The sequence below is a fragment of the Manis javanica genome, chromosome 12, assembly GCF_040802235.1.
Source record: "Manis javanica isolate MJ-LG chromosome 12, MJ_LKY, whole genome shotgun sequence".
NCBI classification, from domain to species: domain Eukaryota; kingdom Metazoa; phylum Chordata; class Mammalia; order Pholidota; family Manidae; genus Manis; species Manis javanica.
In genome coordinates this window covers 92213542-92228774 of record NC_133167.1, presented here as the reverse complement: position 1 = coordinate 92228774, position 15233 = coordinate 92213542, and the positions used below count along the sequence as shown (strand labels likewise).

Sequence of the window (15233 nt, the reverse complement as noted above, 5' to 3'; positions counted from 1 at the left end):
CCTAAGTTTTCAGAATTTTATAGGACAGCATGTTTTGTCATCTCTGTTTATTGCCATTAATTATTAGAGCATTTTTCCTTTTGCAAACATTTCAAACAGTTAAAGGTAAAAAATTAATCTGTGTGGTACAATGTGAACAGAGAAAAGTACTGATCTCTTCTATCAAGCATGAATCTTGTCCCAAATTGTCCTGATTATAATCTCATATACTTAAAAAGTTTAGATCAGAGGTTCTTAATGTTTGCTCTAATACGATTTTGGGGCCATTGTCAAAATAATGCAGATTTCTAAAGTAAGCATTTCTATTGAATGTGACTAGTTTCATAAGTTTAGGTAACTTATATCAGTGTATCAGATTTAATAAGCAGCTATGCAACATGACTGCTCAGTAATACATTTTAGATCTCAGGATGCTTTATGATACATAAAATTGGTGGGAAATTCGAAAACCTTGTATTGTCCTTCCTCAGTAAAGATTAGGAAAGTCTTATTTTAGGACAGGCCTCCTAATTTTCTGGCATTCCCAGGAAGAGAATATGTCCTTTAAAATAAATATTCCAGATAACTGAAACCTAATTTAAAAAGAATTAGCATTTGTTATATTTATTTTGGCAAAAGTATTAAATAGATCATACATTTTTGTACTTTCTTAGAATATAATAAAATATTTTTATTTTTTCATGGGAATTTAGGTTTATCATGCATTATTTTCCCCATATTTTAAATGGTCCCAGACCCGTATTGTTCTGTAATTGTGTTTCTGCTGGCTTTTCTTACAACGGGATGTTTGTTCCTAGCACCCCTTAACTTCTTTTGTTTCTAATTTTCTAATCTATAATAGGAAGAATGGAAAGTTGTCCTGGGAAAAAAGGAGATAACAAAGCTAACTGAAACAATTATTTATCACTCCTGTACACAATACCTCAGTGGCCTTACTTAGGGTGTCTCCCACGTCTTACACAAATGAAATGCTTTATGATGGGTATTCCTTTTGCTGAAAAGCCTTTAAAAAGCTTCAAGAACTCTAACCCTTCACTGGGTACCAGATAACGGAGGGAGAGAGACAGCCCAGACAGGGAGGTGTTGCTGAGCAGCAGCTGAAGCCCTAGAGCCACGTTTTCTACTCTTGAATTTAAGAGTTACTCTGAGCTTCAGATACTCATAGACCTTTCTCTGATTTCCGAGGTCTGAAATCTCTCTTCACTGTTTGTTTCTCATTGCAGAAAGTCCAGAGGTGAAGACAATTTTACAGTTTATTTTTACAGGGAACTTTGTACTACGGACTTTGCCTCCAGTCTCTTGAACATCACCCACATCCATCCCCGGGTTTAGGCCCACACACTGTAGTCACAACAGCTCGGGTATTAATTGTTACACTTATCAATTCCAGTGGAGGGGAATAAAACAGTCAAAATAAAAAAAAAATATTTTCACAAGTGAGAAATTATGGTCATAAAATGTTCCTTTTTCAGTTGTAATTCTGTTTTCGTGTTTGTATTTAGAGGCAGTGCTAATGGGAGAAACAGAAAAACTCAGGAATCTTTTCAGGAGCCAGAAGAATGGCTGGTCCTATAAAATATGATGGAATAAACTTGAGTGTTTCCATATCTGTTTGTAAGAGCATTACTATTTAATCATTTAGTTGCCCTGTTTTACAGTGTGTCTGGCATTTACTTTCAGAGGTATTTTTCTTTTTTGGCCAATCAGTTTATTTTGTAATATGTAAATATAGCTATGACATAAAAGTCAAGAAACTTGTATAGATTTATGAACTTCCCAAAAATAAGGACAGAAGTTTTCCTGAAAACTAGGTATACTTATATAGGACATTTGAGGATTGTTTCTAAAGTTGCTCATGACTGAACTGCTCTGTAGGATTAAACTAAGATGGTTGGACTTTCATTTATTTTTGTCATGGTCTAAATCATCAACTTCCAAAATAATAGGTGGGGAATCAGCTCTAACACCTCGTTATGAGCATAACAGTGGAGAAGAGGGGATTTATCTCCTAAGGATTACAGAAAAGATGGTTTTGAGCAATACTCTGTCCTAGAAATGATATTTTTCATTTATAAGCATAATGGCCTAGTACTTATTTTCACAGTACATTGCTTTAAACAGTTTTCCATATATACACAAATAATATATATGTTTTTAAAAACCTTCTAAACACTGAGAAGTGTCTAATTAATAAGGCAGAAATGGGCTGAACTTCACCTCAGCTATGTCACTGAGACCCTTACACTGAAACTGTTTGGTTCAAGCTTTGTATCTAGAAAAGTTCCTTGTTCCCAGTGGCAGTTATATACTTCATGACAGCAGTCTAGGTACTATTGAGGAATAGAAAAAAATGGGAACACCACGGTCCCTCTCTGAGCTAGCAATCTAGTGAGGTAGACAAAGACACAAGAATATCAAAGGAAGTTGATCCCTGTGTGTGCTGAAAGGGGTTTGCAGGGGAAAGATGTGGGAAGCAGAGCTGAGTGGGGAGGGGAGTCCCTGCCTGCGCTGCTCTGGCAGCCCTTCTGCAGGCAGGCAGGCTCATGGGGGTGCAAGCGGACCTCGGAGCAGCATTCTGCTGTAGTTTACTCAGCATTCTGGGGTACAGGAGGCAGTTGGGGGTGGCAGTGAGAGCTTCTGGATGCTGACACCTTGATCTCTGGGTCCCAAATACAATGGGTGAGAGGTGGTGAGATTTAGGGTGTATTAGAGGCATGGCCAAGCAGATTTGCTAATGAATTGTCGGGGAAGGAGTCAGGGATGACTACCAAGTTTTTGATTGTCTGTCGGGCATGTGAGGGGTGAAGAAGAAATAGGCAGAATTTGAAAAAAAAAACCTAAGGACTGGACCACAGGTCCAAACTATTGGTTAATCCTACCCACTTGTTGCTAGAAATACCATCATTTGCCTTATTTCAAACCTTTACCAAGCAAAACAGTCCTGCTGACATTTTAACCTTGTAACTACTTTATAAATTCCTTGAGGGTTGACATTGTAGCATACGTCCTGGCATAGTGCTTACAGTATGGGCTCTCGAGTCAGACTGCCTGGACTTCTAGCTCTTCCTGTTTGAAATATGTGGCCTTAGGCAAGTTATTTAACCCCTCGGGGTCTCAATTCCACATCTGTAAAATGAGGATGATGATAATTCCTACTTCATGAGGTGGTTGTGAGGTTTAAATGTGACCCTCAGAAGGGCTCACTCTGTTTCTTACTGTTCTCCGTACTGCTAAGCAGTTCCCTCTTATACCAGTAGACAAACTCTTCTTAAAAAATAAGTTTCAACAATCCAGTCTTCACTGAATACATTGCAGACACTGGTCACTCTGTCAGCCTTGTGTCTTGAAAATGCTGAAACCACCTGGTCCCGTCTTTCCTTGCAGCACCCTCAGTTAATCAAGGGAGCCTGTTGATTATCTGACAAACACAGCCAGGGTGCGGTGACGGACCTCCAGTGGACATGACCTTCCCCACCCTCCTGCACCAGACCTGAGAACACGCTGGTTTTTGTTTTTTGTATTTAGAATAAAGAAATATATTGCCAAACTTAACAGAAAGGGAAAGGCTTGGTGAATCTGAAACTTAAGAAATCTCTGAGAAAACAAAAACATACGGGATCAAATTGAAGAGAAAAACTGCAGCCTGAATGAAATGCCTGTGGTGAGCACATGGGGCGATACTGCCATGAAGGGTGGGCAATGTGCCAGGGAGGCACATTAGCCCTGCCCGTGGTGGGATCCCGGGGCAGGAGGCGCTGTTTGGGGCAGCATATGGAGAGGCGATTTGCAGAGGGTTTCCTTGGGGTGCTGCGGTGAGTGGGAGCAACCAAGCCCGCAGATCTTAGTATCTCCACACGCACCCCCATGGCCATCTCACAGTCTCCAGTTTGGGGTGGGGAGAACATGTTTCCTTTAGTACCAAGAATGGTCCAGAAGACCAGTCAGCCAGGTATTCTGTTCAGTGACACATCTTCATCCCCAACTCACAGAAAACTGCCTCTCTCTCTGGGCAGGCTGCACAACAAGCCAGAGCCACAAACTGCCTAAGGGTCTTAGCAGCAAAGGTGGGCTCCCAGGCAGCTCAGGAGTGACCAATGGACGGAAGCAAATGCGCAGAATCTACTCCTGAGGAAAGTCAACAGAGCAAAAGAAGCTCCATGTTCACAGTTTTAATATTACTGCACCATTTACTGGCCCAAAGGACCAAGTGTACAGAGTCAGGCTGATGAAGTTTCAGGATATTTTACATATTTTGCACCCAAACCCAATTAGGATTCCCCTGGATCAAATCTTGGAGAAAACACCATTTTGCTTTTCCACAGATCCTCTTCCTCCTATCACAGTGGATTTGATTAAAAGATACAGAGAAAAAGGATAAACCTTTTTTTGCAAGGTGTTCTCTTGCCAGTGGCATCGTGTCCTGAGAGAGTGAACCTGGGGCCTGCTATCTGCTTGGCCAAGAAGAAAGGGGGAAGCTGTACCCAGTATCACGTGTTAACGTGATGTTTTGGATTCCCACCTGGAACACTGCAGAGTCCGCATGGGCATTTATTCATTCTACAGACTGCTGGAACCACGCACCAGGCCTACAAAGTACATGAAGTGGAAGGTATAGTGAGAACAAACAAAAGCATCTCAGAGATCTCCACTGTGCTCTGTCTACAGAGTGGCTGGGTGAGTAGAACTGTGCGACAGCAGAAGGGAAGACAGAATGCTTCACAAAGAAAATGGATTTTGATCTCTGTCTAGGCTGATTACAAGTAACCATCAGAATGTGTTAGAAGAGCTTCTGGTACCAGTCAGGATAGGCTCAGGTGTGCTGCAGTAGCAAAGGATGCCCAAATCTCCGGACATAGAACAACAAAGTTTCATTTCTCACTCACCACGTGTGTGTGGCAGACGGGCCGTGCCTGCGCCGACAGCACCCTCCACTGGGAACACGACAAGCTCTTGGAGACAGCATGGAGACCACACATTGGCTCTTAGAACTTCCGCCTGGGGGTACACACCACCTCTGCCCCCATTTCGGTGACCAGAGCAAGCCGCACACCCACGCCTGACCTGAAGAGGTGGGGAAGTAAACTCCTACAAGACAGACCACACCCTTCTTTTCTTCACACTCTTGTCCTTCTGCCCCCAAACCTCATGTCCTATACTTTAACTTCTGATTTAAATCCTTTGAGTCTAGTGTTTCTTGCTACTTGGCTCCTTTCTCTTCATTCTCCCCTTTCTCATTTATAGTCCTTTCCTTCTACTTATCCTTATCAACTCTGCTCCATTTCTACCTTCACAAAAGGTCTGGTTCCTCTTTGCTCTTTACCAGTTCTCGAGGTGGAGTCAGGACGGGTTGGTAGTGAGTGTGTCTGCACCACGCGATGTACTCTCCCACCCTCCCCCACAAGTTCCACTGGGGAAAGTGGTTGGTGTCCAACTTGTGATTTTCATTATTAGATTCAGTTATGTGCTAATGTGCTTGATATAAATTACCATCCACACTGTTAAATAAGCAATTGCCTATTTTCAAGAATATTCGCTCATTTTATTCTTGCATTAAACTTTTCTGTTCTTTCCTTTTTTATTACTATTATAACAGTTTTCTCATTATCAAAAAGTAGTAGTTTTAAAGCACACTATTACAAGTAACAATCCCTCATAATTTGCTTAACCATTCTCCTAATGTTGGAACTTTTTCTTTTATACTAATGCTGCAGTGATTATTTAGCTTGTCTCCCCATTTACAGCACCCCTACCACCACCATCCCACTTGGTCTCTGGGGTGGATTCTGAGGGTCATCATTTCGGTGATTGGTTTGTATGCTTTTAAGAGTCCTTTAGTGCCCCCGTGGCTATTCACTGTTTCCCCCCTTGACTGTCTCCAGCCTTGGGAACCCCATTTGTCAATGCCATCTCCTCGGGGGGGCGGTCGAGTGCAGTGAGGGAAAGCAGAGAAGTGCTGGTTAAGGCCGCCACAGATTCACGCCCCCTCTTCCAGGCCCTCGCTGCTCTTGTGATGTTCTGTCCACTAAGACTGGGCTGCTTGTTTGCCTGAATGCTAGTGAGTGATACTGACAGGACTTTCTCAGTGATCCATACCTTCTAACTTAGTATTATCTTTGTCAGGTTTTAAAGATTAAAAGCTTACTTGCCGTTTTATATTTGGAGAAAGATGAAAATGATTGGTTCTGGAGGCTTAGAAACTGCAGTGCCTCCTGTTGTGGGATGGGTGTAATCCTGGGGTAAGTGGATGATTTTTAGCAGTGCACAAATAAACGTTATTCATTTAAACACATATGTATTTTTTTAGTGAGTACTAGGAAATATGATAAATATACTAAAAAAACCACAGTTTTCATCAATGTCATTGCTTAGAAAGAGGGCACATTTTTGAAAGTAAGCTGAGTTAAAACTGATGTAAAGAAAAATAGTAATTATGTAAGAGCCCAGGTGGCCTGCAGAGACACTGGGAAAGTGCTCGTTAATGACATTGCTTCACTGTCACTTGGAGGTCCTGCCATCTTTCTCTCGTTACACTTTATATCCCCTCAGAGGAAGAAGCAGAGGGAGTTATTTTGGATATGCCAAGAAAAAGAAACCAGACCCTCAATGTTTTACTTCAACAGTGTTGACTTAACTATTGGTCTCTTCATGTGAATTATTTCATGAATCAGGTTTTCAGGTTTGTATTTAACAATAGCAGTTATCAAATCCTAGCTGCATTTTCAGTTTATTAACATTGCCAAGACAATCCCCGCTTTTCTGTTCTCAGGCCAAATTCTTCATGTTACTGTGGATAGCATATGAGTCTCTAGTTCCTGGAGCAAACCAGTATGATAATATGATTTAAGTTTTGTTTCACTGTTTTCTTTGTCTTGTTAAACTCACATTCCAGGATCAGCTGGACCAAATGCACACTCCATTTTTACATGTCCGCAGATGTACCATTTGCCATTTGGGTCATAGTACCTTATGTTTTTATGTGTCATTTCATTTCAACTTTGCTTCAACACCTAAGGTGTAAACCCTAAGGGAGGAAACCATGTCTTTTTCTTCTTTGGATCCTCAGTGCCACTGTAATAGGTGGTTAAGGTGGATGCACAAAATTCTATGACAAGACATCATGTACATCCAATATTTTAAAAAATACCTTTTTATTATGGAAAAGTTGGAACGTATGCATCACCAGTGTACCACCTGGCACTTTATAAACTGTTTCATGGATGTAGATGAAGGCTGGGGAAAAATGTCAGTTAAATTTATGCTTTCTCTTCATTAATAGAAAAAGCAAAATACAGTACACCACAGGAAAGGCACTGTTGTAAGAGTTACACAGCAGCCAGAGAGAGGAGAGGCTCCTGACCTCCACGGCCAGCATTATATAGGCAATGATGAGCTGGGTGTGGGCCCATGTGAGAGCTCTATAGAGCAGCCGCATTGGCCAGGATCTGATCGACAAATTGGCAAAGGTGTGAATCAGATAGTCAGCTTCCACCATCAGAGCCCAGCAGAGGAAACCAAATACCTGCCCTGGATGGAGTCCGTGCCACCAGGCAGAGAAGGCAAATGTCCGCAACAGCGGCCAGGCCCTACTGCGCTGGAATATGAGGCGCCTGAGCCACTGAGCTGTGCTTTGGTTCCACTTCCTGGTGAACAGGGCTATCCTGTGAGTTGTTTCCAGTGTCCAGATGTCCGCATCAGGGATGTATCCCTCCTCTCCAGGGGATCCAAAGCCTGCTGCCCTGAGGAGGGCATCATCCAGGACCCAGTGGGAGTAGTAGGTGAGTTTGAAGAGCCCGGCTGTGCACCACATGACATGGATGCACTGCAGTTGCCGGCAGTCAGTCAGTCCTGCTCCTGCACTCAGCACCCCTCTCGTGACCCCCTTCAGGCACTCCAGTCCCAGAATTTGCAGACCCCTCCAGCTCAGAGCCCAAAGAGAGTGCCTGGGACACAGGTTGCTGGACCCTTGAACATGAGCTTGAAATCTCTGGAAGGAACACAGAGGGCCTCCTAGAAGACCAGGGAAAAAGAGCAAGTAGCTGCAGTAGGGCAGCACCTTATACAGATGCTCAGCCAAAGAGCTGCTGCCGCTCCTGATGCCTCCTGATGCTGCCTCCACTCTCCCCTCACAAATGTCCAGAGAAAGGGATGTGACCCTCTGGGTCAAGAGCATGAGGGAAGAAAGAGTGATGCAGAACCTGAAAGAGATTTTGAAGGTAAAAGCACCATATTGATTTCACCCCATTCCAGCCACTCCCTGCAAGACCCCACAGCACATGGTTGGTTCTGAACAACTAAGACTAATCTCATGTCCTGCAGCGCCCCCACAAAGATTCTTGGATTAATTCATAACCACAAGCTATCCAGAATCAAAAGGTCAGTGGGAAAGTTAATCAGTCAAAGAGGCAAAAGAATGACAAGGACTATTGTGAGGAAATACTGATTATCATATTTCTAACAATGGCTAAGAAGGACTAGGATCAGGGACCTGGGAGAGATTTGCCATAGAAGAAACAATAACTTAGTAGTGAAGAGATTATAACAGGAGGTTGAAGAGTTTAAATATGAAGCAATCCCCGACTGCAGAGGTTCTGGAGGCTTTGGGATTTGGGCTGAGGAGCAATGAGTCAAGCTAGAGGTTCAGGGTGTGCACAGAACCATCAGCAATTTGAGGTGTGTTCCGAACCCATCATCTGAACTGTCTGGCTTCACGTCACAGAGTAAAGAAAGATCCTGCTGGCAGGCTTATTGTGCAGAAAATTAATGAGAATTACCTGTGGAGGGAAAATAGCAGTTTCCCAACCGCTGCTGTTTCTACCTGTACATCTGAGGGCTTAAGGACAGCTGACCTCTCTGGACTTACCCTAACAGCACAGTAGCCTCCACATGCCACCCTGCTCATGCACTTTCTGTGACGGGGTGAATGTGCCCTCCACCCCTGGACCAATTCATATGTTGAAGTCCTAAACTCCAGTACCTTGGAATGTGGCTGTATTTGGAAATAGGCTTTAAAGAGGTAATTAAGTTAAAATGAGGTCATTAGGGTGGTCCCTAATCAAATATGAGTGGTGCCCTTATGAAAAGAAGAGGTGAGGACATAGATGCACCCAGAGGAAGACCATGTGAACACACGGGAGGAGGCAGCCATCCACGGGCTAAGGAGAGAGGGCTCCCGAGAAGCCTAGTTTGCCAAGATCAGCACCTTGATCTTGATTCAGCTGCCAGAGGAAGTGAATTTGTGTTGTGTAAGCCACCCAGCCTGCAGTACTTTATTATACAGCCAGAGCAAATGAACACATGTTCCCACGTGGGCTCTGGCTCAGCCTTCCTCCTACTGAGCCAGATCCTGTTGAACTTGTTCCTCTAGCCTCCATCAGGTGCCAGCTTCCTACTAAAATCCTAATTTAACAGAACCAGTCAGTACTCCTCTTCTCTACCCACCTGCCATCTTGACTGTTCTTCAGGAAAGCAAGCCCTGAAGCCTTTGGTGAAAATAGAATAAAGAGAAGAATCTTAGGTGTGGTAGGGATGCAAAGTGAGTGAACCAATGGCTGGCTAGAATCAGAGGTGACCCACCTGAGCAGGTCACAGTCCCTGTTCTCTGCATGACCATGGACGGATCCATGCCTATTATGAAAATGGAGCTGGGAGGTGTAGGCCTCAGATTGCAGAGATACCTGCCTCCCCTAACCTTGGCAATCTCACTGACTCATGAAAACACTTCTCTGGACTATTATCAGGGCCCGATTTTTTCTTTTTTCCTAGGTTAGGTGATGACCCTCCTGGGAGGATGGAACAGCTGTCTCAGTGGAAGTAAAACTTGTGCACAGCAGCTCCCATGGGAAGACAGCAAAGGTTTATGGTGTATATACACCTTCCCTGTTCTGCTAATGCGGAGGGGAGGCTACTGGCTGTGTGTCCAAGTAATCAAACTGCTTAGTCACCTCCAGGCAGTGCCTTCTTAGGCACAATGATAATGACAGCGAAGGGCCAGGCTGCTTCACAGGCAACACATGGTAGTTAATTGCACTCATATAATTACACTTATGTTCGTTATCTCTAACATAAGAATTTTAAAAGATAGGTATTGTTACCCCCTATGCCCAGCACACACACTTTTCTCCAGAAAAAGAAACAGAGAGATCAAATGACTTGCTCAAGGTTTCACTGCTCAAATGTGGAAGAATTCTGACTCAAAGGCATCACCTGGGTTCTCTGCACGACCACTACAGTGCAAGCAAACCCCTGGTCAGCTCAGGACAAACAATGGGCCACCTTACCTCGTGGAAGGAGGTTCTTGCAGGTAATATTCAGTGTAATGCAGACCGAGGTGACACAGTGTCTGCCAGCTCATCTGAAAGACGAAAGCCCACCTGTGCACCTCCTGCGGGCTGAGGCTGTGCATCAGAACCACGGCACACAGGGCAGGGGTGAAGACAAGCATGGCCAGGGGACCCATGGCAGCCAGGGCCAGGGCGCCTCCTCCAGCCAGGAGAAAGGAGTATCTGGAAGAAAAAGGTTGGCGTGAGCCTGCTGTGGGGCCACTCAACAAACAAGGCACTTGAGGGTCATCCCAGATAAGCCAATGGAGGGAGGCTGCTGCGGGAGTCATACTGTGGTCACTCCACAGTCGTCCTGCTGTTCTGAAGGGGCACTCAGTGCCTCCCTTCCATAAGCATTTGACAACTCAATTAGCAGACCTTTATGTCTGCCCTAATCCTCTCTCCTGCAGTTTAAGATCCTATGAGTGGGTGGGTTTTTAACTTGTAAAATCCCCACCTCCATGAAATAGGTTGTGTAGCCTTGGAAGCTAGTAGATGCTCTGAGGACCTACAGAGGCCTGGAAGAATTCACATTATGAGTGCACAGCTCTTTCCACAGTATATGGAGGTTTGTTTTAATTGGTGCCAAATTAGTAAACCTAAACGAAGAGGTCATAAAAGGTGTGAAACGGACTTGAGTCAAAGAGGCCTACGTTTTCCCTATCACCGGGCATAAGTCGCGGCTGCATGGCAGTGACGCGCACATATCGGTGAGAATTTCTTTCTTGGGGGAGGCTGGTAGGCACCTCAGTGTGAGAAGCTCTCTCACACAGGCCTGGAGCCACTCCCGAGCCTCTCTTTGAGCCAGCCTGTCCCAGTGGGCACTGGTCCAAGCCTTCACTTCCCTGCCACGTGAAAATGAGGGGGAACGCCATGGTGAAAGAGGAAGCCCAAAGCGACCCCTCCACCCAGAGGCGACCCACCTGGGGACTTGTAAACATTAAAATGTTTATACATCAAGTAGTGACTCTATAGCATCTTACTGCACTGATGGACAGTGGCTGTAATGGGGTATGTGGTGGGGACTTAATAATGGGGGGAATCTAGTAACCACAGTGTTGCCCATGTGATTTTATAGTAATGATACCAAAATTAAAAATAAATAAATAAAATGTCTATACATGTACAATGTAGGCTACATGATTTATTAAGTGCTTACTTAATTGTAGGCATTTTGGTAATAATCACTTTATTAAAGCTATCTTTATTTCTTTAATGCTTAAAATGACCCCGTGAGATAGGAAATTATTCCCATTTCACAGATAAACTTGGTGAGAATTTATTCACATATCAAGGACACTCAGGACATGAAGCACCCAGGACTCACCAGGCTAACTCCAAAGCCAGCAATCTTAATGCCATGAGAATTACCTCTTATTTTTGTGTGGTTTTGCTCTATTGTGATTCTTTCTCAATAGGTAACTTTTTCACAACTATACCCCACATCTCCTACATGAAGGTAAGGACCATTGGCCTGCTGTGAACTATAATAACATAACACAGTTTAATCAAATTCAACAATCCTGTTTGTTACAGCTAGATTTTACTTAAGAATCCCCACTAAATAAAAATCCTAATTCCCCAAATAAGTGAATTACAATAGATAGCCCTTTACAATGGATTTTTATTTAACAAAAGGATATCCCACAAAACCTTTTTAAAAAATACAGACTGTCTCTAATGTGTTGATTTTATTACCTATAAAAAATCATTTCAATTAAGTTCTCAAATCTCTCCAGACAATTTTGGAGTCCCAGATTGAGATATAGTTAATCTAGTGAAATTTGTTTTGACTTATTTCTCTGATAAATCATACAATGGCATTTTAAAAATCACATTTAATTATGTATTTAGTATAATTTAGTTTTATTTAAAATCATAAAATTCCATGACATTAGACTGGTTAAGAACATCTGGGACATCCGGGGATTGTACCTATGCATCTATTTGGGGAATTCCTATACCACCTCAATATCTATCTCTCCCCAGAGTTTATTTTTACCCTTTTCTCAGATGATGGAAACCCATCAAGCTTTGGGTTGATGCAGACATGTCCATTTCCAGTTCTGTTTCACTCTATTAGATTCACACTTAATAATCAATGGTACTGATAGTAACTTAAAACAGCCAGTGTAATGAACATTTAATCCTCACATCTGCAGTCCAATCCATGTTTTTGATCTGCTATAGAATTCATGTATGTAAGACCAAGTTAGCCATCAAACAAACCTACCTGGCATGGGTGGAAAATGAATCCATAATGCAGAGATAATTAAACAGAAGTGCAAAAGGAAAAGCAGCCCCTTGATAAAGTGATACAGGATGGAGGAAGAAGAACTGAAGCCAATCCATTGTGAACTGGAACAAAAGATACCGCCCTTTCCAGAGTCCCGAACTGGGGCCTTCCTGCAAGAGAAACTTCAGCCAGGCTCTCTTAGGTCTTTTTATATGGCTCTGGAGGGCTTGGGTGAGCAAAAGCCAAACAAAAGCACCGGAGATAATCAGGATGAAAGTTGGCTCCCTGATAAAGGGAACTGCTCTATAGAAACCCAAACACATTTTGGTATTATGTTACTTAAGTGTGTGGGAAATGCTGCTTTCAGAAGCTCTGGTTTTGTTTACTTTACATACTGCATTATTTGCCTTTCCAGTCACCTGAATGTCATACTTTCTTCACTAAGTTAATGAAAAATCTCATTTTCCAGCAAGACAGATACATCTCCAGACTGGGGAGGGAGAGCAGGACATGAGCGTAAAGAAGGGACCCGTCTTCTCAGAGAAAGAAGATTCCCTCTTCCAACCACCGCTGTCCTGCTATTTCTTCTTTTCACAGTACCTGTCACCCTTATAGATACATTTCCCCACTGCTTTCCTGCCCATTGCTGTGCTCAAATGTGAGCTCTACAAGGGAAGGGCTCTACTATGGTTATTGCTGTATCTCTCAGAACACAGACCAGTGCTGGGCACAAGCTATGTACTCAGTAAATATCTGGTAGTTAAAAGGTTTTAAGGAAGCAGAAGTGTGAAGAGGAATGTTTAAAGAGAAGCTTTTCTCTGGGGCATAGACAAGAAATCAGGAGACACTGGCTAGAGGCAAGAACACCAGGCCATCTCCTGGGTGGTGGAGTCCATCTACTGAGCCTAGCACGTGACAGTGCTGTCCCTGACCAGCTATTTCCTCTCTGAAGGCACTTGTGAGAGCAAGCAGCCTTAAATAAAGGATGGGAGAGTATAGCCTGATCCAAAAGCATCTTAAGGGCAAGGACTGCCTCTTATTGAAAGACAGCTCTGCACAGAACAGATAACCTTAAAGAAAGCCTCTTACTAACTGGGGACTCTTAGCAAATCACCATCTCTCTGAGACTGGGCTCCTTCATCTAAAATTAAATATACTAACACCTGTCTCAGCAGAATTGTGATGATTAGATGAAGTAGGTAGAAGATGGAGTACAAAGCTGTAGGTTTTTTTGCAAATCCACTCTTAAGGGCAAAGACTGAGGTTTCCATAAGAAGCAATCCTGCCTCAAGATTGTAACACTGTTTGAGTGTCCAGCCTGCAGAATTTGGACTTAAGACTGCAACATCGTTTCCTAGAATTTCCAGCCTGTGCTCCACTTCTACAAATTTCAGACTTGCCGGCCCTCGTAATCACGAGCCAATTCCTTAAAATACATGTGTGTACAGGCATACTTCGAACACATTGCCTGCTGCGTTCCAGACTGCTGCAATAGTCAAATGAATTTTTTGGCTTCTTGGTGCACATAAAAAGTTATGTTTATACTATAGTCTATAAAGTATGCAATAGCATGTCTAAAAAGTGTACATACCTTAGTTAAAAAATATTTCATGGCTATAAATCGCTACATCATCCGAGCTTTCAGCCCGTCTTAATCTTTTTGCTATTAGGTCTATTGATGGCTTCTGACTAATCAGGGTGGTGGTTGCTAAAGGCTGGGGAGGCTGTGGCAACGATGAAGTTTGCCATATGGACTGACTCGTCCTTTCACAAATGATTTCTCTAGTGTGTGATGCTGCCTGATAGCATTTTGCCTACAGTAGAACTTCTTTCAAAAAAGGAGTCAGTTCTCCCAAACCCTGCAGGGGAAGTGGTTTGGGGCGGATAGTCTGCTTGGCTATTCAGAGAACTAAAAGTGTGATGAAAGAGAACTAGGAATGTGGGATTAAAGAGAAGTAGGCAGGGCTGGATCTAGCTCACAGGTGAACTATGGGAACGAGTTTGGATTTTAAAAAGAGTGGGAAGTAAAATAACTGGATCTGGTTTTTACAAGCTGATTTTGGCTACAGAAATGGCTTGGATGGGGGCGTGATTTTAGTGGGCAGGGCTGGAAGAAGCCGGGCACAGGGGCCTGGCGGCGACTGAGATTAAAGGTGCCGGAGTCCCGACGGGGAATCGTACACGGAGACACGAGGAGTGTCTGGGATGACCCTTGAGTTTCTGGCTTGAGCAGGTGGATGAATGGTGGATTCCTTTACTGAGAAGGAGGTTAAAGAACGAACTGGCTGGAGAGGCAAAGGGTTTAAATCGAAAGCGCTATTTCGGAAGTTTTAGGTTTGGTAAAACCTTGAGGCATCCAAGTGGAGATGTCATTAAGCAATCAAATAAGCAGGTATGACTCTCGTCGGACAGAAATAGAGATATTAACCTGAGAAAGCGGCAAGTAGAGGGTACCTAATGTATAATGAGGTCATAACGATGTGCGCTGGGTTGGACTGAACGGCTGTTCTAGTCCCGAGTCTGTCGCTCCCTGGATTGCGCTAAATCCAGCGGAAGAACCGAGCGCATCAGCGCCAAGCGGGTCAGGCAGGCAGAGAAGACGCCGCGAGGCCGGCCCACTCGGGCCCCGCCCCCAGACCAGGCCCCGCCCCCTCCCGCCCCCGTGCTCCGCCAGGCTC

The 15233-nt window shown here is 43.7% G+C and overlaps 1 protein-coding gene across 3 annotated transcripts; it reads right to left on the bottom strand.

Annotated features, from left to right (window-relative positions):
* Positions 1-3986: 3986 nt before the first annotated feature.
* On the bottom strand, positions 3987-15164 carry MBOAT4 (membrane bound ghrelin O-acyltransferase MBOAT4). Of its 3 annotated transcripts, none has more exons than XM_036997618.2 (3): positions 15010-15164; positions 10278-10502; positions 3987-8195 (listed from the first exon to the last, which is right to left on the bottom strand). In XM_036997618.2, the coding sequence occupies exons 1-3, from the start codon at positions 15027-15029 to the stop codon at positions 7244-7246; spliced, it is 1197 nt and encodes a 398-aa protein (XP_036853513.2). In that variant the 5' UTR covers positions 15030-15164; the 3' UTR covers positions 3987-7243. The 3 variants fall into 3 exon arrangements, with proteins under 3 accessions (XP_036853513.2, XP_017511158.3, XP_073075169.1); XM_017655669.3 differs by having other exon boundaries at positions 12553-15149; XM_073219068.1 differs by having other exon boundaries at positions 14984-15149.
* Between the last annotated feature and the right edge of the window lie 69 nt (positions 15165-15233).

Coding starts and splice junctions, on each gene's coding strand:
- MBOAT4 (XM_017655669.3), bottom strand. CDS start 12,878: ATGTGTTTGGGTTTCTATAGAGCAGTTCCCTTTATCAGGGAGCCAACT. Junction 10,503..12,552: donor TCATTTTCCACCCATGCCAG/GTAGGTTTGTTT, acceptor TTTTTCTTCCAG/ATACTCCTTTCTCCTGGCTG. Junction 8,196..10,277: donor CAAGAACCTCCTTCCACGAG/GTAAGGTGGCCC, acceptor AATCTCTTTCAG/GTTCTGCATCACTCTTTCTT.